Source organism: Staurois parvus, unplaced genomic scaffold (assembly GCF_062004578.1).
Source record: "Staurois parvus isolate SC_StPar_1 unplaced genomic scaffold, SC_StPar_1.0 ptg000106l, whole genome shotgun sequence".
Classification (NCBI taxonomy): domain Eukaryota; kingdom Metazoa; phylum Chordata; class Amphibia; order Anura; family Ranidae; genus Staurois; species Staurois parvus.
The window spans coordinates 2,376,133-2,400,822 of NW_028317902.1; the positions used below are offsets into that span (position 1 = coordinate 2,376,133).

The following is a 24,690-nucleotide window of genomic DNA, read 5'->3' on the forward strand; positions in this document are numbered from 1 at the left end:
CATTTGTTAGATATGGTGGATGCATTTGTTTTCTGTTTATTTTTTTTATTTTTTATTTTTTTTATTTTATTTCAGATACATAAACGGTTTTCTTTTTGGGATAAGCTTTTCAACTAAATTAAATCTGATTATTGTAAGCACCCATGCCAGTATTAAACAGTTTATTTCAACCTTCTAACATATTTGCTTGACTGCTTCATCTGTTATGATGAAATGTATACTGATAGTAAGGAAGATTCTTGGATGTCAGAATATAATAGCTCAGTGGGGAGAATTCCCCCATCCACATCAAGTTGTTGAATGAAAATAAATTAATCCTCTATGGGCTGCCTTACTGGCCAGATCAAGTGAAAATGAAGGAAAAAAAAAAAAAAAAAGAAAACGAATGCAACAATTCAGAAAGGGTAAGCTGCTATATATAACATTTTTGCTTTTGGGTTTAGATACGTTTTTCAGCTTTTCAAATGCACACAGCTTGCAGAAAAAAATAAAAACGACATGCCTCTAACAGGGTGAGGGAAAACGAAAGGCTGAATCATGCAGAAGCTGGCCGTGTAATCTAAATTCTGGTGGTATTGGATTAAAACAAAAATAATTAATGTATGATTAGGAAGATGCTCAATAAATATTAACATTAAAAAAACAACAGAATTTTTGGGAGTGAATTCCTTAATAGAACCCCAATTATCTTTGGACAAGCCCCTAATTTGAGAAAGTTTATTGCCCCAAATGTAGTGGAAAAGCCCCGTAAGATTATAATATTTGGTGATTTGCAGGTTTATTTTTCTGTGCAAAAAATGCCGAGTATGTAAATGCATTGGAAGGAACATTTGCAGAACTAAGATATTTGCTTCTGAATGTACTACAAAAAAAAAAAAAAAAAAATTTTTTTTTTGCGCAACTTATAATCTGCTCTACTACACGTCCTTTATCTCCTACAGTACCCGTGTGGTCTACAGTATGTGGGGAGGACCACACAGGCACTGCAGATAAGAATTAACAAACATATAGTGAATATTAAAAAAGGGCTTCCCAGGTCATAGCCTTTCAAAACACTATGTTCTCCATCATAGACAAAATCCCGCCAGTCTTATAGATAGAGATATAGCACATTGAAGAGAAAGTAATTTAACATGTAGGTTCTCTAAACACGGTGAATGTTTGATTTGAAATGGTATGCTCCCCATGGATTAAACAGAGTAGGACCTGAATAGTTTCATTAATAAGTTACTTTTTTATTTTTTTGGTTGCTTTTATATAGGTTTTTCAAATTATTAAATTTGGAATGATAGCGGCCTCTTATCTGTTAACTCCACGTGGAGGCTTTAGCCATGATTTTTAAAATGAATCATGATTGAGTACTGCTATGAAATGTGGTTACTAAGTGGAGTAGGTATTTATTTATAATATCATGATTGCCAGTTACAGTAAGTTTTTTTATATTAATTTATTATGGTGATTTTGATGTAATTTGTTTTAGTTTAACCAGTGATCTAGTATGAGTAGATTTGGCTGTATTTTCTATGTGTGAAGTTCAGGTTAGGAGGCAGCTTCACAGGCTTGATCTGTGTATATATACACATCTATGGAACTGTCATCACACTCTGCTAACCCCTTGACAGTGTTCCATTGGATGAAACACGTCAAGGTGGAGCCTGTGCTGACATCAACACATCCGCCAGAGCCTATGGCGGTGTGGAGATTGTGTTATGCCTATTAAATGCAGCGAGATGAAAGCAGATATGCATTACATAAACCATTAAAGCTATCAGTTTTGCACTATGGGATGCTGTTTATTTCTCTTGCCGGGCTGATTTTGCATTTCAGGAGAGAGGAGACTGTACAGAGTCCCTGTTGGTGTGCCCTACGGTTCCCAGGTTTAAGAGACACCATGCTGTTGCAGTCCTTGCTGGTGTGCTTTGTGGTTCCCAAATTTGTGAGACATCTTGTGGCAACAGATCTTATTTGGTTGTGACTGCATTAAGACCACCTATAACTTGGGGTCTTTACAAATGGCAAGGGGCGACTGTGTGACAGTGGTGATGCAACTCGCTGGGAGTGTCTTTGAATTTCATGTGGATGGACTTCCTTTGTACACAGCATACATATCACATAAGGTGTTGGTACTTGGACTATTGTATTATGTTTTATTTTTGTATACATTGTCTCATTTTTAGCACATTTGATTTATTTAAAGGGACAGTGCAACAATATTTGGATAAAATGTGAGCACTCTTATTTTAGTGTTTGAGCGCTGTGATGAACAGTTATCTTGATATTTATTAAGAGCACAGTTTTCAGTTTAAAAATAATGCTGGGCTTATTGAGTTCTGAACTGCTATTATAGACTTTAGATGCAGCGATGAGCAGCCTCCCACTGCCATAGCCTCTGTGATGCAGCCTTTAAAGCTTGTCTTGCAACTATCACCTCTGCTGTGGTGCATAGACATGGATCTGGACTATAGAGACGAATAGAAGAGCAGTCCCCCAACCCCCCCCCCCCCCCCCAATTCCTCCAGTGTTACAGTGCGTGAGGGATACTCTCCCCACACCTGCTATCGCAGCACAGCTCCACCCACCCAGCCGTGTCCTTTATTCACAACTGTCTGTGAATGAACAAACTACAAGTTCCATCTGCCACTGCGGCAGACAGCTTGTAGTCCTTAATGAATCTTCCTGCACTTCAGTAACTGCCTGCAGGCTCCTAAGATTAAAAAAAAAAATGCAAGTTTTTTTTAACCTGCAGAAAAAAAAAGTGCATTTATTTTTTTTTATTTTTTTTAGTGAATTTATTTTTTTTAAACTTTCATTAAAACAGAAGTTCAAGATAAATTACATATTACACATGAGAACACTGATCATGTAAAAATGAATTTAGATATATTAATTTCTTAAATAATATAAATTCTGCTCTCAAAGTTGGCTACTGTCATGTTTTCCCTGCAACAGTTTTAAATGACGACAGATGGGTGGAGGCGTAAGACATATAAACAGGTGCCAGGAATAAATCTTCTAGCATTCCAAGCTGTAGACAAGGAAGCCAGGAGATTTAAAAAGTGGTGATTACACAGGCATGATCCATGCAGTGCAGAGATGCAGAGTAGAGCCATCAGAATCACAGACCCTTCCTTTTTTGCGTCCCTGGTTCAGCAAATCCTATCCACTGGAGCTATTGATAGTAGAAATTCTTATAGGAATCAACTGTTGATTGACAGTTGGGAGGCAATTTGGCAATATTACCTTGAGTATTCTATTTTTTTTCTTTTTTTTTTAATTCATAAGTTCCACTTGTATGACAGTGTACCTGCTAATACCACTAAAGCAACGGACATACAGACAGAAAATACTGTAACTTAAAGTGGACCTTTAGGTAAAAAAAAAGAAAAGGTGAACAGGCAAGAATTTTAATGCAGAAGAGACATGCTTGGTCTCTTCTGCATTAAGGTTACTTACCAGCCTGTCCGCCCCTGTACAGCTCACTGTACAAATTCAGCAATGCCAAATCGGACCGAACTCCCGCACATGCTCAGGAATGACGTCATTCCTGTCTGGCAAATGACAGTGGCCAGCAATCAAGACCCAGAAGCTGTCTGTTCGAAGATGTCAGCCCGGGTGGGGAGATCAAGGACAGCACATTGCTGGATCCAAGGTGTGTATAGTTCTGCTTTAAATTAAAAGAACTTTATATTTAGCCTAACTTTAGAAGTTTATCTTTTCATTTGCAGTTAGAGAGTATAGCAATCTCTACAGAGTAATGACTACAAAATATGACAAACGTTGTTAAAAAGTGTTTTTCCTTTATAGCTTATGTAGCTATAGTGACAAACTGTCATTGCTGAGGTAAAAATACACTCTATAGAATATAAATATGTGAATTCCCCATATGTTTTTTCCCTAAGGCAAGTCATAGACTAATCAGAATTCTCTCTTTCCACCACAGGTGGACAGAAAGAAAATCGCTCAATGCTCTCATTAAAGTAGAACTATAGGTAAAACTTTTTTTTTTATCATTTTGCATAGAGTAATGGAGGGCTATAACCCCTGTCAGATTTCAGAATGTCAGAAGTGAGGAAATCCCTTCAAATTAATGGAATTCCTTGGGGACCCCCAGGTCACCAGAGCTAGTACCCCCATTGAAAGATTTTCCCCACTATTACTTTTCTGGGGACAACCCAAAATTTGGGATTTTCTTTACTTTCATTGATCACGGTAAACAGGACAAATAGAGAGGATGAATGTCCCTAATGGGGACAGAGAGAGCAATATATTTGACAGATATTCTAATCCATCTCCACTCTATCCAAAACTTAAAAAAAAAAAAAAAAAAAAAAAAGTTTTGCCTTTAGTTATACTTTAACACAGTCAGTATTGATAGGGGAATGCCTACAACAGAGCTATTGTGTTCTGCTAGCAGGAAGCCTACCCTTACAGCAGAAAGCAATGATTACTGCTAGCGGTTATAGTTGCCGGCAGTGATTACATGCTAAGGCCCACTGTAAAAAGATTTTCAAGTTCTCTGTGTGCAATAACAAGTGCTGTCATGGAAATTTTGTACTGTTGGTCGAACTTTAAATGTGTCATATATTTGTGTTATTCATATGTCTCTCGTGTGGCTTAATTAAAGCTCTGAAGGCTGCAATTGGGCCATGCGCATGTACAATGTATGTATTACAGTACTCAGCTCGGTAATGGATGAGATGGCAGATCTGCGCTTATAGACCGGCGTGTATACCACCACGGCATTCGATGCGAATGCCGCTGGCAGTAGACCGCGGGCCTGTATCTACATATCAGCAGCATAGTACCACATGGACTTCGTAACGCAAGGCGCCAAGCGGTACGAACTCCGCGTGTAGGCTTATGCATATCTTACAACCCATTACCGACCTGAACTGTATCTTGGATGGATGTGTTTAATAAAGATCGTATCGGGCCCATCCAGGTACAGACTGATATTTCTAGGGGATGCTTGTACAGGGAATGGACATACTGCTAGGAGCTGGGAAATATGACCTCAGATGGCTCATGGGAGGAAGGGGAGGAAGTCTGTTGACCTCAGAAGGCTCATGGGAGGAAGGGGAGGAAGTCTGCTGACCTCAGAAGGCTCATGGGAGGAAGTCTGCTGACCTCAGAAGGCTCATGGGGGAGGACCAGTGATAGATAATAGGAAAGGCTATGCTCCAATCGGAATGTACATCCTGTGTATAGGCACTCCCCATTGCATTGTTCGGTGGGAGGGGATTGACTTTATTCATGTGGGGAGCGTGTGTGTATTTGTAATAAAACCAAAGGCTGAGTCTGAAGCCGGCTTTATGTGAATTGCAACACCAGCCTTAGAGTGTCGTGTGATTATTCTAGGGTAACGGAGCTCCATCATCCACATCTCAACAGAAGCTAAAAGTAGTTGGATGGGCAGGAATCGTGTAGTTTAGCTGCAGTCGTGGTAAGCGAGATTCGCACAGCTTTATGGGGGATTTCTGCGCATCCAACTGCGAGTACTCACGGTAAGGAGAAATTCGTTAAAGCGAATTTCCAAGACATGTCAACAGATGAAATAAACAATCACATCCCAAGAAAGGAGAGAGATGAGCACTCACCCCATAGTGTAGCAGGCATAAGGAAGTTTAATGGACAAAATGCATTCTACACTATGGGATGTGTGCTACTCTCTCCTTTCTTGCTTTACACAGGTTTTCAGCATCAACCCACGCAGCTCAGCAGTAGCACCCTCTTAGTTATAGCAACTTTAGACTGTTTTTTAATCTAGGCTACCTGCTTTTAGATACTTTTATATCCATATTGCTTTTTCGCTGTTTGTATATTTTTTATCATTTATTAAATGCATACTGAACTCTTGGATTGATTGATTTATTCTCAGCCTCAGTTTTAGGATTTCATGTTTTTTTTTTTTCATCACACTCACACAATCCTAATCAAGCTCTAACAATCGCTTAACTAGTGGAGAACCTTATTGGGCTCATCAGAACTATTTAAACGACAGGTGATATTTTCCTGGGGGTGAGTGCAGTTTGTTACACAGGTTTTCCTGTGACACGATCCACTTTGGCTTCCCTCCCAATAACGACCAAAAAGTAGGCCTAAACGACTTAATTTTAATATATATATATATATATTTTTTTTTTAAGCATATTCAGTGTATATAGAGGTACCTCAGTCTCAGAGATCAGCTGATTAATTTTCTTGCAGGTATAAAATGGTGCCACCTCCACATGAGCCACCCTCCAGTCTGCACCGCGGCTTGTCTCCAGAATCTTGTCATGTTTCTTTAGGATCTTTCGGAACCCTGTGAAGTTCAGATTCTAGCCAAATAAAATAAATAAGCTTATGAAAAACAAGTTCTACTTCTAATAATACAAAACAAGCTTGGGACATTGAAACTGATTATGATGAAAAGCTGCATTAGCAGAAATCACAAAAAGCCAGAACTACCAGCAGACCCAGAGACATAGGCAGAATTCCAGTAAAGAAATTCTTGCATGGGGTGTACTGAGATTTTTGTTCTGTCAGTTACATATGGGTTTTACACGTTTATAAAAGTAGTATTACTCTGCCAAGAGTGCGATTTTTATGTAAATTGATTTTATTATTGCATACAATAAAACACATTGTACTTTTAATATTTTGTTTCAACAGGTTTCCATGTTGTATAGGTTTTGGAATGTAATTCAGCACTGCCAGCAGCATAAATCCTACATTTAAAATTTTCATCTGAACCAGTGGGGTTGAGAGAGAGGTTCTTACTTAGGACATTCAACTAAACTGGGGCTGCCTTCCTTTGTAAGGAGATAGGTCCTGCAGGTGAGGCCTGAACCTGTTGCTTCCAAGTGTCCAACCTCCACATGACAGCATTTGGTCAGCTGTGCCCTCAATGAACGCTGCAAGACATTTTCTATACAAGTATTTCTTTCTATTTAGAAAGCTTGCCACGGTTCTAACAGACAGCCATAACTGATAAAGATACGGTAGGTCAAAATCATATTGCAACGTACTTTTTAAAAAATATATTTTTTTTATATTTTAATACGTCAACCTCTGGCATCAAAGACCTTTTTCACATGGATGACACTGCTAACCGCCCACCTGAAAAGCAATCCAAAGCTGATTGTATGTCAGAAGTGGCTGAGATGAGTATTGCATTTGTTCTGGAAGCGATACTGCTGAATACCTGTTTTTTGTTTTGTTTTTTTTTTTGCATGGCCATTCTGCAGCACAACCACTAGCCAACCACCAAGGTCCCATTGACATCAGGTGGCACAGCCTGTCAAACTTGACATGCCAATTTAAAACTGCAGTGGCTGCAAAGCATTATGGCCATGGCTTTCGTACAAAACCTTCCATCCTCCATGATAGAATTAAGGTGGGCAGTTAGAGAGGTGTAAAAACAGGCAATTGATACTTTTCAGCCTGGGAAAATTAGGCCTGAATACTTCTTTAACTCATTTCTTATAAAATCACACTTCTCTGCTAGTGTTGGTTTTTCATAAATAAAACAAATAAGCTGCTTAGCTTCGTCTCTGCTCCCTTATCTGACACTAGTTATTTTACTCATTGCATCAATAGAAGGAAAAAGCAGCATAAGGTTGTCCCGAAACCCTTTAATGAAGCCATAGGCCACACTCAAAGCTAAAAGGCAGACCAATAGCATGCAAAGTGGCTTTGAAATGGATATTTTTGGCAAATACAGACATTTTTGGTAATTATTAACAAAAAAAAAAATGATTTCCTAAATCGTAGCTAAGCCTCCGGTCAAATCAAGCCCAACTTTGAAATGGTGCAACTTACAGTGAAGTCGCACAATTTCAAAGTCGGGTGAACCACCCATTTCACACGCGATTTGCAAGACATCTGTCAAAGGGCACAATTCACTAAGCGGTATCTTACCGCATAGCATTTTTTTTTAAAAAGTTTGAATTTGCTAAAAAAAAACGCTACTAAAATACCGCATGACTTATTTTATCAAGTCATGCAGTATTTTAGTAGTGAAAAAATGGGTTAATGTTTCAGCTGTCAGTGGCGTTTCCCACTGACAGCTGAAATGAGCAAGTGCATCCCCCCCCGAACCATTGGGGCAGGGGAACACCCCCAAGCACCTTGTCCCCTCTTCCCCATAACCCTGGCCTGTGGTTGTGGGGGTCTGTGTGCGGGGGGCTTATCGGAATCTGGAAGGACATATTTAAAAACTTTCAAGCCAGAGGAGCAGTCAACCGGGAGCCAGCGTCGGGAGTGGAGCCCTTTTTTTTTTTTTTCCCGGGGCAGCGGCGGGCATCGTGATTGCCGTTGGATCTACTTTGGGGGACATTCTTTTCTTTTCCTTATTTTAATAAAAGACTTGTCAGACTGTCTCCTGTCTTTTTTCATAATACACTTTTTTTTTGTGAATGGGTAGCAGGATCTGGGGGCTTCCAGATTTCGTTAGCGCCCCCCCCGGAGACCCCCACAACCACAGCCCAGAGATGTGAGGAAGAGGCCCTTGTCCCTATCAACATGGGGACAAGGTGCTTTGCGGGGCTCGCTCATCGTTCCCCCCCCCCCCCCCCCTTTCCTGACCTGCCAGGCTGCATGCTGTGATGAGGCTCTAGTATGAATTTTGGGGGGACCCCCCACGCAATTTTTTTTTTACATTTTGGCTTTGGTTTTTTAATTATTTTTCAATTGCCGGCAATTCTTTTACATTCAGCTGTCAGTGGGGAACCCTGCTGACAGCTGAAACATTACTGCATGGTTTTCACTACTAAAATACCACGACTTGATAAAACACCTCATGCGGTATTTTAGTAGCGTTTTTTAGTGAATTCAAGCTTTTTTTAAAAAAAAATGCTTTGCGGTATCCTACCGCATGCTCGGATGCGGTAAAATATTGCTTACAGATGTCTATGTAAATCGCACCAAAAGTAGTTCATGTACTACTTTACAAATCGGTGCACCTCCGACCAAGTCGGAACTGCACTGATATGACCGCTCCAATTGCGGGCAATAGGGTGTGACTTGGCATACGATTTTCAGATCGCATGCCAAATCGCACTCGATGTGATGGGGGTGTACATGACAAGAACTCACTGCTAGTTTGGCATTACTCTTTGCCAGATTATCAAATATCTATGTATGCAGACAAGAAAGTTAATCTGTAAATGAAAGGGCTGAAGTGCTGAAAGGACAACTGAATTAAGCCCAACCCTGCCCTGTCAATATTAAACAGGCAGGCAGGCCAAGGTTGTGGCTCAAATCTCTGACAGCTATAGAGAATACTTGCACAGTTCTACATAAAAAAAACTACAGCTTTCTCCTACTGGTTTCCTAGAAAGCTATACTACATGGCAACCTGCCTGCAACTCTGTATTATATATAAAAACAAAGGCTGCAATGAGGCAGTATAAAATGGTTATACAATACACTAACACAAGAACAAAATATGATTTTTATAGCTCAAAAGCAGTGTTACATCACTTTTCATGATTAAACAAGCCTCCTGGGATTTTGGAACTTCTGGGAGAAGAGTGGCTTGAGTTTTTATTTCTCTTCCACTTCAGTTATGAACCAGGTCTCATGTAGACTGGTGTATGAATTTATGCAGAATTTTTCTGCTAAAACTTGGCAGAACAAAAATGGCTATAATGTCACGTTTTTAACAGCGTTTTGTACGCATATGGTGTTTACAAGAGTATGAGCTTACCTTGTAAAAGTAGCGCATCATCACTTTGCTATACAAAGCCTGTGCAGGGAGTACAGCTGTGGGAGGAACCCAGCAATGCCACCCACTACCGGCTGTTTGCAGAAAACTACAGGGGGGGAGGAGAGAAGACCAGGCACCCTGCACAAGCAGAGAGTGCGGCAGTGACTGGTCTTTATTACAGGAAATTCCTGCACAACAGAAACACTGGATTACGGCACAGATCTGGGAGAGATACGCATAGTAGTACACCAGGATTCAAATAAGGTCACACATACCTCTTCGATTTAGACACTATTTGCTTATCCCAGATTTCAAATTTAAAAAGGGACACATACTGTACATTGAGCATACTATCCATTTAAGAAAAAGCTATCTAAAAAGAAAAAAAAAAAAAAAAAAAAAAAAATTCCTTTGACGTCAATGACCCCACAACCTGGGGAAACCGCACTGCTCCAAATCGGTCTTATTTGTACAAAGACTTGCAGTGAATAAGTAGCTCAAAAGATTATAAAGCATTTTTTCCTGATGTGGGTAATCATGTACCTAGAATGACATTGATTAAAAAAAACATGTAAACCTAGAATACATGCTTCAAAAAGAATTATAATCAAAATATATTTCGACCTAAGCAAATGTAGGTTTTTCGCTGACATTTCATGCGATTGCGTTCAATTTTAGGATATATTGGTTGTTATTTCTGATCATTAGAACAGACGTAGATAATTTTAGTTTCTGAATATTTAATGTGTTGTACAATTGTTTGCACTTTACAATTCTTAGAAAGGAAGAAGGTTTAGAATTATGAATAATTCTAATGAACGTTTGTACCTAGAATGTTGGCCTAATGTTCACTGCATTTTAATTGATTGTTCTAGAATTATTGATAAAATCATCACAATAATTGACCCTACAGCAGTGGTTCTCAACCTTTCTAATGCCGCGACCCCTTAATACAGTTCCTCATGTTGTGGTGACCCCCAACCATAAAATTATTTTCGTTGCTACTTCATAACTGTAATTTTGCAGTGGGAGGAATAGTGCCACGTCATTGGTGTCATTGAGAGGAATAGTGCCCCGTCATTGGTATCAGTGGGAGGAATAGTGCCCCCTTCATTGGTGTCAGTGGGAGGAATAGTGCCCCGTCATTGGTGTCAGTGGGAGGAATAGTGCCCCGTCATTGGTGTCAGTGGGAGGAATAGTGCCCCGTCATTGGTGTCAGTGGGAGGAATAGTGCCCCGTCATTGGTGTCAGTGGGAGGAATAGTGCCCCGTCATTGGTGTCAGTGGGAGGAATAGTGCCCCGTCATTGGTGTCAGTGGGAGGAATAGTGCCCCGTCATTGGTGTCAGTGGGAGGAATAGTGCCCCGTCATTGGTGTCAGTGGGAGGAATAGTGCCCCCTTCATTGGTGTCAGTGGGAGGAATAGTGCCCCGCCATTGGTGTCAGTGGGAGGAATAGTGCCCCGTCATTGGTATCAGTGGAATAGTGCCCCGTCATCGGTGTCAGTGGGAGGAATAGTGCCCCGTCATCGGTGTCAGTGGGAGGAATAGTGCCCCGTCATCGGTGTCAGTGGGAGGAATAGTGCCTCATCATCGGTGTCAGTGGGAGGAATAGTGCCCCATCATCGGTGTCAGTGGGAGGAATAGTGCCCCATCATCGGTGTCAGTGGGAGGAATAGTGCCCCATCATCGGTATCAGTGGGAGGAATAGTGCCCCGTCATCGGTATCAGTGGGAGGAATAGTGCCCCGTCATCGGTGTCAGTGGGAGGAATAGTGCCTCGTCATCGGTATCAGTGGGAGGAATAGTGCCCCGTCATCGGTGTCAGTGGGAGGAATAGTGCCCCATCATCGGTGTCAGTGGGAGGAATAGTGCCCCATCATCGGTATCAGTGGGAGGAATAGTGCCCCATCATCGGTATCAGTGGGAGGAATAGTGCCCCATCATTGGTGTCAGTGGGAGGAATAGTGCCTCATCATTGGTATCAGTGGGAGGAATAGTGCCCCATCATTGGTATCAGTGGGAGGAATAGTGCCCCATCATTGGTGTCAGTGGGAGGAGGAATAGTGCCCCATCATTGGTGTCAGTGGGGGGAGGAATAGTGCCCCATCATAGGTGTCAGTGGGGGGAATAGTGCCCCATCATTGGTGTCAGTGGGGGGAGGAATAGTGCCCCATCCTTGGTGTCAGTGGGGGGAGGAATAGTGCCCCATCCTTGGTGTCAGTGGGGGGAGGAATAGTGCCCCATCCTTGGTGTCAGTGGGGGGAGGAATAGTGCCCCATCCTTGGTGTCAGTGGGGGGAGGAATAGTGCCCCATCCTTGGTGTCAGTGGGGGGAGGAATAGTGCCCCATCCTTGGTGTCAGTGGGGGGAGGAATTGTGCCCCATCCTTGGTGTCAGTGGGGGGAGGAATTGTGCCCCATCCTTGGTGTCAGTGGGGGGAGGAATTGTGCCCCATCCTTGGTGTCAGTGGGGGGAGGAATTGTGCCCCATCCTTGGTGTCAGTGGGGGGAGGAATAGTGCCCCATCCTTGGTGTCAGTGGGGGGAGGAATAGTGCCCCATCCTTGGTGTCAGTGGGGGGAGGAATCGTGCCCCATCGTTGGTGTCATTTGGGGGAGGAATAGTGCCCCATCGTTGGTGTCAGTGGGAGGAATAGTGCCCCATCATTGGTGTCAGTGGGAGGAATAGTGTCCCATCGTTGGTGTCAGCGGGAGGAATAGTGTCCCATCATTGGTATTAGTGACACCAATGATGGGGCACTATTCCCACTGACACCAATGATACTTACCTTGCAGACCCCTGCTCCAGCCTGGGCTCGCTCGCTCCCTCCCTCTCCCATGCTACCGACACTTACCTGTCAGATGTCTTCCTTCTCCGGCCGCTCTCCTCCTCTTCACTCGCTCGATCTTTGCGGTGCCGCTCGGCTCCTCCTCTCCAAGCTCCACCTCCTTGCCGGTGATTGGCCGCCTGTGTGCCTCTCCTGAGCTACAGTGCCGGCGGCCAATCACAGGCGTGGATTGATCTCGAGGTGTGTCCAGATGACAGGGGCGGCATGTCATCCCGCCCACACCTGGAGACGGCGGTGGCGAGGAGCGGTGTCTCGGTTCCTAAGACCATCGGAAATATGTGTTTTCCGATGGTCTTAGGCGACCCCTGTGGAAGCGTCGTTCGACCCCCAGGTTGAGAACCGCTGCCCTACAGTGCCCTCAATGGAATTACTAACAGGATGTCAACTGTATGTTTGGAACCGTTTCTACCCAGATCCTCAATTTAAAGTAGATTTTCAGCTAGCCCAAAGTTACTATTTCTGTTGTACAACAAAGTGGACTTTGTGGGGGTCTCAAATGCAGCCCTTGACACCAAAGGGCCGTACATAAAATGCCATGAATATTCAATGTCAGAGACAGCAGACATACAACAGGACTTAGTCAAAGACTAATAGCATGATACAGTCAATGGTCAAAACCTGCAGACATATTACAAGGGATGGTTAAAGACTAGGGGCAGGATGCAAGAGATGGTCAGAGACTGCGGGGATTATACAAGAGATGGTCAGAGACTGCGGGGATTATACAAGAGATGGTCAGAGACTGCGGGGATTATACAAGAGATGGTCAGAGACTGCTGGGATTATACAAGAGATGGTCAGAGACTGAGGGGATTATACAAGAGATGGTCAGAGACTGTGGGGATTATACAAGAGATGGTCAGAGGCTGTGGGGATAATACAAGAGATGGTCAGAGACTGCGGGGATTATACAAGAGATGGTCAGAGACTGTGCGGATTATACAGAGATGGTCAGAGAATGCGGGGATTATACAAGAGATGGTCAGAGACTGTGGGGATTATACAAGAGATGGTCAGAGACTGTGGGGATTATACAGAGATGGTCAGAGAATGCGGGGATTATACAAGAGATGGTCAGAGACTGCCGACATGATACAAGACTGCTAAAAATCACAGCTTTAACGGGGCAATAGAGAAGCACCAATTAGTGCCTGCAGGGACCTCAGTGCCGCACAAAAGTTCCAAAGGGCTACATGAGGTTGGCTGAGCACCAGTGTAATAAGTGGTGTTGTAGTTCAGCAGCAGTACTGGTGACTTGCCATTTATTGGTGTAAATAGTCGGCTGAGAGCATCTTCACCATTCAGGACTAAACCTGTCATTTTATCAATAAATACAAGTCTTCCTCTGATTGGCGGAGGTGAAAATCTTGTAGTCATCTGTGTGCCTTTCCACCTCAGCAAATTAGAATAAGCCTTTAAAAAAAAAAACCCACCACTCACCCCGACTCTCTTTATATCTGGCAGCAGACGGGAAGTCACATATGCTGCTGCCAGATCATAACACTGCTTACTGTATGTAGCAAATGCTACCACCATCTATTAAGGCACACACATCAGCCACATCATTAGGAAACAGAAATAGTTCACTTGGGGCAGGTTGGCCTAAACAATTTAAAGTGATACTAAGCTGAAATTTTACTTTAAATCAGTTACTTTAAAAGGTGATGGAAACCTTTATATATATTACTGAAAATGTTACCAATTCCATTCTTGCATAAACTGCATATTAACCTTAGTTCCTGATAAAAGAAACAAGCTAAATGTATGTCTACCACACTTTCCATATCAACGTCTGGCCTCGAATTGACAGTAGCCATGTTGTACCTGATAATTCTGCAGTAGAATTAGGCTGAGATAGAACTCGCTGAATGCCAGTTTCAGGTCCCTGATGTTTCTGTGCTGGACCCGCTCCTCATGTGAAAGGGTGAATACAGCTTTTCTACGATGCCGGAGGGTTGGCAACCGGCTGCTTTCCCTTTGTGCATCCAGGGAGGATTGCAGCTCATTTTGTAGAGTGGCTGAGCGTCGCTGAGCTTCTGCTAACTTTTCTGCAATGAAAAAAAAAAACAGTAACTGAGAGATGCAATGTGGGCATACATGTCTTGTTGCTTTCATCAGAACCCTAACAGTGGTTGCTTCCAACAGCTGTGAAGGCACCATAGCCAATAGACTGAAGTCAATAGACAAGATGTTTCAGGGGAGCTGGAGATCCACAAGTTGTCTAGACCTAAATGAGATCTCTAGATGTTCACAGTTCAATTACCTGAATAAAATGTGTTGATTTTGGCAAGTTCTTTCTCGCACGTCTGGAAAAATTTTTCTTCAAACTTGGCATAATATCGTTTTACATTATCCTCGTCTGTAACTGCAGGAGAAAAAAAAAAGTAAAGAACAAGACTGTAAGAATATATCCCCTGATAAAGCATCAACGATCGCATGTATTAAAAGGAGAACTCAACTTTAAACTACCTTACGCTTTAACGTTCTAATCTGAAAGTACACAAATACAAATAAAACCCTTAATAGGTGCACAATGTACCTTGAGGGTTAGGGACTGATGTTAATGTAATATGTAAAAATAACAAAAAAACTAAATTATATATATATATATATATATATATATATATATATATATATATATATATATATATATAGTGTGTGTGCACGTGAGCCTAACATGCTGCTTAAATTGATAGAGCTATATAAATACCTGAAATAAATTAATGTAGACATTATTCCTGCACCCCTCACACACAGCCACTGTCTCGCACATTGCATGTGAAAGTCTCACTTTCCTAATGTGCCTAGGACTATGGCTATCCATGTCTGCAAGCCTTGCCAAAGGAAATTATTATTTCCCAACAGTTAGGGACGATTTCACAACTACCTTCCAACTCTCTCTTGCCTTTGAGCTACAAAACATGTATATATTTTAATCTCCGAAAACGGATTTGCTGTTCACGGGTGACTCCCAAAAATATATATCTAAATCGTCGAATTAGTCATTACATATCTGACTGCTTTTTCTTATCTGATGCAATTACAAAGTCTACCCTGAAGCAGAAGGCACTCATGTATGCCACTAACTTCCCAAGGCCAATCACTTAGAAATTACGGGTGCAGAGAATATGGGTGGCCTTGGATATACATATATTACAACAATAGCATGCAGACAAGGGTACCTATAGAAATAAAGGTCTTTCCATGGCAGTAGACAGATAAAACTTGTTCACATAGAAACAGAAATGATTCACTAAAGCATAACAGATGAATATGTACAGTATGTTCCAATCAGTCTGCAGACTGCTTATAATACATTAGAATGTAATATAATTCTAAGAAAGACACTTTGTAGGCAACTGCATTATAAAACACATTCATTCTTCCACTTATGCTAATGTGTAAAATAAAACGTATCTGTGTGAAGAAGAAGTAAGAACACAAAATAAGATGCAGGGGAGACTAGTAGGAAACAGACAATAATCCCCCCTCCCCCCCCCCCCCCCCGCACAATTATGAACATTTTAATGTATTTAAAGTTGTAAACCTAAAATCCTTGTTTTACAAATCTAGGTTAGGAAATTTCTCCAAAAACAAATTATAGAGAAGAGTATAAAAAAGCTTCCAGATTCTTTTACTCTACACCCTTTAGTCCTAGGTCATGTGACTGCATTGCTCTCTCTCAGATCCGATCGATTTGGGCGGTAGTAGGCAGGACCTGGCTTCCTTGCAGTGAATTGCAGTAACAGGAGGAGCTGTCAAACACTCTTTCCTGTGCTGTCCATCCCACAGCTGCCTACAATTCCAGAAGCACTGTCCGATTGAATGGGTCAAGTGACCCTAAGCCCCGGTTTAAAAAAAAAAAAAAATCAATTCCTTAAATTGGTTCTAAAGCCTTTAGGTTTTCATCTTATTGCATTCTATGCATTAAGGTGAAAAAACGTCTGTGCTGCACAATCCCCCCCAAGTTCCCCCCCACACCTTATTCTTACCTGGGCTGATCCAATCCAGCAATGTGCACAAGAGCAGCAGCTCTCGCTACGGTCTCCATGCTCCCTGGGCAGAGCGATAGCACCATTGGCTCCCGCTGCTATCAAATAGTGTACCGAGGGAGCGGGGGTCGAGCTGCCCCCATTGTGTCAATGGACGGAGACAAGGTGGCTCAGGAGCAAGCCCGCACGGGTGCCCGCCGAAGTGGAGGGGCCAGGAGCACTGGTGGGGGACCCCAGAAGAGGAGGATCTGGGCTGCTCGGTGCAAAATGATTGCAAAAAGCAAGTATAACAGGTTTGTTATTTTAATTTTAAAAATAAAAAAACGAAGCTTTAATGTCACTTTAAGCATGTATTCTTAAAGTGGTAGTAAACTGTCCTAACTAAAAAAAAAGAAAAGAAATTCAGACAGGGTTTTTATAACAGAAGAAACTCTAGAAGTTTCTACTGTCATAAATGAAGCCCCTGCCTATCAGCGGGTATTGCAATCTGAGCCGTGCATGTGCAGCTCAAACTGCATTTTCGGCCCACTCTGCGTGCCACAGCGAAGTGATTCCCATGCGAGTGCAGGAGTGACGTCAACGCAGCCTGGGCAATCAAGCAGACAAACATTTAGAACTTGTAAGGAAGGCAGAGTAACATGAAAGCACCATGGGCCAGAGAGCCATGACCGCCCAGAGCTGGACAGCTCCGTCTGTAGGTAAGTCTTTCATAATTTACTAGTATGAATTGCATACTTGTACATTATGACCTTAAGTTCCCAAACCAACAAGGGGGCCCTTTTTTTTTTATTTTGATGACGGTTTAACTACCGCTTTAAATAAAAAAAAGCAACTTCTTCTATTTTGCTGGTGTGAGCTGACTCCCTATTAGAGGGTGGCTACGTTCGTTCTCCATAATCCCACTGTATGTAGAAACATAGCCACCTTCTCTTCCTCACTACTGAGATGGACTATGGGATTTGTAATGTGCACAGAGCAGTGCACTTGAACCCAACTAGTGTGGACTGCTCCTTGATGTTTCCACTGCCTTTGACACAGTCGACCACCCGCTCCTCCTCAGTAAACTCCACTCCATCGGCCTCTGTGACTCTGCTCTCTCCTGGTTCTCCTCTTACCTTTCTCAGCGCACTTTCAGTGTCACATACAACTCCTCCTCCTCCACTCCTCTTCCTCCTTCTGCTGGGGTACCCCAAGGTTCTGTTCTTGGGACCCTCCTTTTCTCTCTCTATACCTCCTCCCTGGGCCAACTGATAACCTCCCATGGCTTCCAATACCACCTCTATGCTGATGACACCCAGATCTATCTCTCCACTCCCCAGTTCAACCCCGCAGTCTCCTCACGTATCACAAATCTACTAAGCGACATATCAGCATGGATGTCACATCACTACCTTAAACTCAATCTTTCAAAAACTGAGCTTGTAATATTTCCTCCTCCCCGATCCCCCACTCATGACTTTACCATTAAGATCAACAGCACAACCATCGGTCCTTCCCCTCATGCCAGGGTGCTAGGCGTAATCCTAGACTCTGACCTCTCCTTTGGGCTCCACATCCACTCACTGGCTAAATCCTGCCTCCGGAACATTTCCAAAATCCGCCCCTTCCTGACCAATGACGCCACAAAACAACTTATCCACGCCTTGGTTATATCCCGCCTCGATTACTGCAAGTCCCTCCTCACTGGTTTACCGTTACACAGGCTATCCCCCCTTCAGTCTATTATGAATGCTGCTGCTAGACTCATTTATCTTACCAACCGATCAGCGACTGCTGCCCTTCTCTGCCAATCCCTTCACTGGCTTCCACTAACCCAACGTATAAACTTCAAAATACTAACCACAGCTTACAAAGGCATCCACAACACTGCCCCTAGCTACATCACCAACCTCATCCACAGATACCGCCCAAATCCCCCACTCCGTTCCTCCCACGATATCCTCTCTAGCTCCCTCATCACCTCCTCCTACGCTCGCCTCCAGGACTTCTCCAGAGCCTCTCCCATCCTCTGGAACTCCCTACCACAGCATGTCCAGTCAGCCCCCACCCTGTCTGCCTTTAAGCGATCTTTGAAAACTCACTTCCTCAGGGAAGCCTACCCCACCTCCACCACATCATCCCCCGCAGCGATCGCCTTTTGTATCACCTCCCCCTTCCTTTAGATTGTAAGCTCCACAAGCAGGGCCCTCACATTCCTTCTGTACTGAAATGTATTGTAATTGTACGGTCTCCTTTATATTGTAAAGAGCTGCGCAAACTGTTGGCGCTATATAAATCCTGTATAATAATAATAATGCAAACAGACATTAAAGGGAAAAGGAGGTGTTCGGGAGCTCATGTTACATGGAAGCAGAAAAACACAGCAAGAAGCAATTTAATGAAAAATAGTTTACAGGATTATTAAGCAGTGGATGTATGTAAGTTATTTTTGAGAATTAGGCTGGCCAAACATTATACAATTTTCTTGAGAATTTTGCTGTAGATTTATCAAAAACCATATAATATGAGGTCAAACCTAAACAACACTTTCAATTGTATCCAATTAGGCAGGGCCTTGCTCTACATAGTTGAAGGTAAATCTACAGGAAATTGGGCAGAAATTGGAAAGAAAATTGTACAGTGTATGGCCAGCCTAAGGATAGCATTTAGCATCACTTAAGAGTATGAGATTGACAGTGGTTCCTCCTGTCAATGTCATTCACAGCAGGGCAGAGTGGTACCGGTGCACTGTCCAGGCCATTTTGATCATGAAACAGCAAAGCTGTAGATTTTTTTCTTTGCAACATGGGCAACACTGTAGAGGGTAGACCTCGCGGATTGTTGGAACCACCATCAACAAGCAAAAGAAGGTGACTGGCATGGTCGACAGGTATTTTATCAGAAATCTATTTTAAAAAAAAAAGTCACACAATGTTCTAGAAATGTGTTGTATAGACTAAAATTTTTCATTCCTTCAGATTAATGGGTGTAGGCCAGAAATAATTGAAATAGAATGTGGAGATGATACCATTTTAGATTTTGACTTTAGGCCAATTTAAAACAAATTTAAATTCTGTCTCCTATAGTTTAAACCCTACTACCTTAGAGTTAGGCCACTTTCACACGGCGAATCTACTTTGCTCAGCAGGGGATCTGTCCGCAGATCCACTGCAGAGTAGAGCAGAGCGGGCGGATGACAGGTCTATGTCTGCTCAGTTTTTGTGGAGCAGACACAGACCGAGCACACTGCTCTTTGAGAGGTCAGGTATAAACGGGCTGGCTGTCCATTTATACCCAACTACCTCTGATCCAATCCGCCTACATGGAAGAGGATAGATCCTCTTCCGTTTTGTTTATAGCAAACCGGATCGGAGGTGGATGGGTGTAAAGGGACACAATTTACATTTAGACATGCCGGTCCATAGAGACGAATGGATTGTCCAAAGAGGTCTACCTGAAAAATTGACCGAACGGTCATGTGGAAGGGGCCTTAAGCTATAGAGGTGGCAGACTCAGAATAAACTCCAATGTTCCATACTTTCAGAGAATAAAAGCTTGCATTTGAGATGCATACAGAAATGTTCTGTTTGCTTGTACAGAGGACTAAAAGCAAATTAAATTCAGTGGAATGGGACATGCCATAGTAACATAAATGCAAAGCATTGAAAGGAAAAGGCAGCAATACCAAATGCAGCTGCTCCGTTTGATCCATTTAATGAACCGAATGCTTTCCATGTAGAGCTGGAAAAAAGCCACACATTTTTAGACAATTTCAACCAGCTTTCAATTACAAAAATGACCAAATGAGTGAATGAAAACTACCATCACCAGCTCTATTCAACTCAGTAAAATGACCTGGTTGAAGGATTCCTTGATCCACCGAGGTGCAGTTGGAATTGAAAGTTGTTTGAAACTGCCTACTTAAGGCCAACATAGGTCTTTAAAGAGAAACACAGCTAACACTTGGCTCTGCAATCAGGACCAATTCTATAAATTCACAGGTTTTCAGACTATGTTTTCCATAATGTACTATAGCTAAAATCAGGAAACATCTAGCATTTTTCCGAGCAGAACGTTAGCCTCTATCCACATGATTCTCTGCAGTGCAAACTCCCATCAATGCTATAGTTGGTGTGGGTGAGACTACTATGGGCTCAGAGAGATGGTGTTAGTGGAACAGGCTGGCCTGGATCTATAAAGGTTCAATTTCAGAAGATGAATTACACAAAGAATGCCAGATTCAAAATGAAAACCACCGAGCAGATATGGTGTGTCCCTGAACAAGTTTCAGTGCAAAATGGTTATATCTGAGTGGAGTGTAACCAACATTTGTACAGATGCTTTCAGCTTTATCTTGTTTTTCCAAGCATTGTTCCAGATGACTGAACACACATGTATGATCACAGATACTGTATCACAAAACGTAGAACTGCTCAGCAGCGCTGATTTGGTAATCCTCAGCCTCCACTTGCTGCCAGCACTGTGCACACGCCATCTCACCAGCCAATCTTTTATTGCTTTTTTAATATCCGGATGAGCTTATGGCTGGTCATGTTAATATTATACTGAAATAACGAGTGCACGTACAGGAAGACTATCTGATAATTGGTCAGCCAACCCCCTGAAGTTCTGACAGCTCTTGGTACAGCAAGTGTGACCTCTATTACAGCTCACACTGGGGGTCCTGTATACTGATGTTTTCATATAGAAAGACTAGAGTGCTGCTCGAGCTGAAACAATGCGACGGTCTATAGAACATTCTGCACCGTAGCGGTTACCACTCATATAGAGTATGCTACAAATAGTACCAATGTAAATAGATAAAGAAAATTGTTGCATTACAAAAACAAATGTAAAAAGGACCAATGAATGAGCTCCTGTAAGAAATATAGCTTATTTTAAACAGCGTACAAAATAGGCTGTAATATAAACACCATCCACAGTAAAGATCATTTTCCTTTTTACTGCCTTCAATGTAAGGGTTATAAAGCTGCCACGTAAAGCGGGACCCCATTAAAGCACACTAATATTTACAGTGCATTGGAGTCAAGCGGTCAGCGCATCCTGAATTTTTCGATTAACAAAAGGAGCTGTATGGAGAATGCAGGCCCGCAAGACAGTATATCCAGGGCATAGAGATAACCCACAGCTTAAAGGGAAATTTAAAAATGTAAATAATTTTTTCTATAACTCCCTGTGGTCCTTCAGACTACAAATGGAGAAGCCAGCACACAGATGTTACTGCTGTGTGATGTGTGTGCCTCTGGTCTGTATCTCTATCAGCCCCATAATTAACTGTACAGTAGATCTGGGTAAAGTTGGCGCAGCAGTTTGGGCCAATCAGATGTGTTGCGTGCACATGCTGCAAAAACAGTATGGTGAAGTGAAGTTAACAAGGCTAGTTGGATCCGTCCGTGCATGGCCGGAAGAGGCAAGAGACGTGTGGCAGAGGGCTTATGAGGACAACAATATCATTTTGTTGGGAAAACCGGAACTTCATGGTGGTCGAACAGTATTATGCTATTTGGCTCCCCCCCCCCCTTTTTTTCTTTGCATCATCCATCCATCCATGAGCAAGAGTTTGCGGATCACCAGGGAAGGTTTTCATGTCCATCTATGCTTGCAATTGATTTTTAAATAAAAATATTGAAGATTTTGGAGATTCATTCAGTGTTATACACTTGTTGGAGATCTCATCTCACCTCCAAAGTGTGTCTAATTCCTAAAGCTATTACCCACTTGGAAAATCACCTGATTGGGTGAGTGTGGGTGAATATGTGAACCACTACAGAGGATCTGAACATGCTGGGAATCATAATTTTTGTAGTAAGTTTTTTTTGAAACACGAGAATTATTTGGATTTTTTTTTCTTTTTTATAAAATTGGTTTGCGCTGCTTTTATTTTTTGTTTGTATTTTGATGGGGGTTTTTTCATCTTTTGAGCAGCAGCATTCTTTGATTGTGTTTTATTTCTTTGGCACAGGGTATTTCACATTAGATAAGGAAAATTGTCCAGATATAAGATGACTGCTGGGCGGCCTAACCATTTTCTGATGTGTACAGCTGGACACATCTGACTGTACAATCTACTTTACATTTAGCCATGTAGTAGGTGTTCCTACTTAAAGAGGACCTTCATTCAAAAAATTAAAAAAAAAAAAAAAAAAAACTTTGCTCCAGCATATTTCCTCCCTCCACAGTGACAAAAGCTAACTTTTTACAATTTATTAATCTACTTTTTTTTTCCTTTTTACAAACTACCCCTCACTCCTGCCTAAGCAGGGAGGACATTGTAATCTGCTCCTGCAGCCTCTTGGGACTTCCAGGTCACACCTCAGGAGGCTCTTCAGCTTTTACACAACAATGGACAATTGATAGAGCTGTTTCTGGAGAAAGAAGAACCTGTATGCATCATCAGGGAGCCAACTGCAAGAATAGGCAAATACAGCTGGCTCCCGATGACTTCCAAGAGGAAGATGGAGGAGGAGTGGAACCCTGCTTGTGGCAGTGAAGTGGCGGGATTGCAGCAGAACAATGCTGGGTTCGCAAATATGTTAATTAGGGACAAAAGGTAAAGTGAGACACAAAATAAATTAGTATGGGTGGGTGAGGTTCTTCTTTAACAGTTAATTCCGTTTATAGCCAAACTGCACAGTTATGGGTAAAGCAAAAGTAGCATGACAATCAATCAAGTACCCCTTTAACTAACCATTGTCAGGTCTTGTCTAATTAATACTCTTTATCCTATGATAAGACAGTACCAAAAATCTTGGGTCACTTTTTTACTCAACATAAAAGAAAATGTTCAGCTCACAGACATGCCTCTGGGTGATTTGGCATGCACAAATGACTGCCCTTGTAAGTATATGGCCATCTTTAAAATGTTTGAATGTTTATGTTTGAATATAACGATGAGATTATTAAAGTGGTTCTAAAGTCTGAAGGTTTTTTTACCTTCATGCATTCTATGCATGGATAAGAAACATTCTGTGTGAAGCATCCCCCCACAGCCCCCTCTAATACTCACCTGAGCCCCCTCTCGATCCAGAAATGTGCACGGAAGCCTCAGCTGTCCTGGCTCTTCCCTTGTTGGCTGAGACACAGCAGCAGGAACCATTGTCTCCCACTGCGGTCAATCACAGCCAATGAGGAGAGGGCCGAGCTATGGCTCTATGTGCCTTATGGACACACAGAATAGGGCTCAGGAGCAAACACGCACCAGTACCCCCATAGCAAGGAGCGCCGGCATTTGACTCAAGAGGAGGAGGATCAGGGCTGCTCTGTGCAAAACCATTGCACAGAGCAGATAAGTATGACATGATTATTATTTACAAAAAGAAAAAAACAACAAGCCTTTAGAATCACTTAAAATTCTATGTATACTAGACAACAATTTATAATATACAATGTAGCAACACAGTAGAGAATCTTTGAATTATATTTATTGCAGTAGCTGTAACCTTCAAAATCAGGTCTTTGATAACACAAAAAAATATCACTCCTACGTTTACTGCTAGTCTCAAAGTCAAACATATGAGCTGTCAAAATTGCAAACCAAAAACACCTCAGCCATAAAAGATCCCCCACACTAAATATTTAAGATGTGAGCTTATTTCACATTTCAAGAGTATTAAATTGTGCAGCCAGCTGACTGGCACCTGCAAAGCTCTGCTTCTCTGCAAAACAAAAGCTGTTGCCCATTTGTTAATTCCAGTGCCTATTAGACGATAAAAAATAGCCAGTTTGGCAGAAACAGTAGTTGAGGTTGGCAACCATATAAAAACACATTGCAGGCCTCCTACACTCACGGTCCGAGATAACTGGGCACAATGTCAAAGGCACAGCAAGATGAAAAATCTGCCCTGAAGAAAATGCTGATTGGATTAAGTCTACAGACATGTTGGGCATTACTCCATTAGCCGGTCAGACAGGTAATGGAAAGGATCGTAGACGGAAGCACTTCCTGAGTCCTAGTGAGTTGTGGCCGTCTGGTTGTCAAATGATATTTAGTTACAACATTTTTAAAAGGAGATTAGCCCAACTGATACACGCAGGAATTGAAAAAATGCAGAAACTTGAGAGCAAGTCAATATAATTAAAGATGCACCATAAAACTTGGTTACTCGAGCCTGGTCTCTAGAATAGCTAGAAGAAGGTAATACTTGTTTATTTGTATTATGATGC

The 24,690-nt window shown here is 42.2% G+C and overlaps 1 protein-coding gene across 1 annotated transcript in view; it reads right to left on the bottom strand.

Annotated features, from left to right (window-relative positions):
* The window catches only part of XPR1 (xenotropic and polytropic retrovirus receptor 1), a 221,388-nt gene that overhangs the window by 61,530 nt on the left and 135,168 nt on the right, over positions 1-24,690 (bottom strand). Inside the window, exons 3-5 of the mRNA XM_089671481.1 lie at positions 14,799-14,900; positions 14,360-14,583; positions 6,171-6,320 (exon numbers count right to left, since the gene is read on the bottom strand). Of these exons, the coding sequence (XP_089527607.1) occupies positions 6,171-6,320; positions 14,360-14,583; positions 14,799-14,900 (476 nt within the window). The remainder of the gene's footprint in view (positions 1-6,170; positions 6,321-14,359; positions 14,584-14,798; positions 14,901-24,690) is intronic.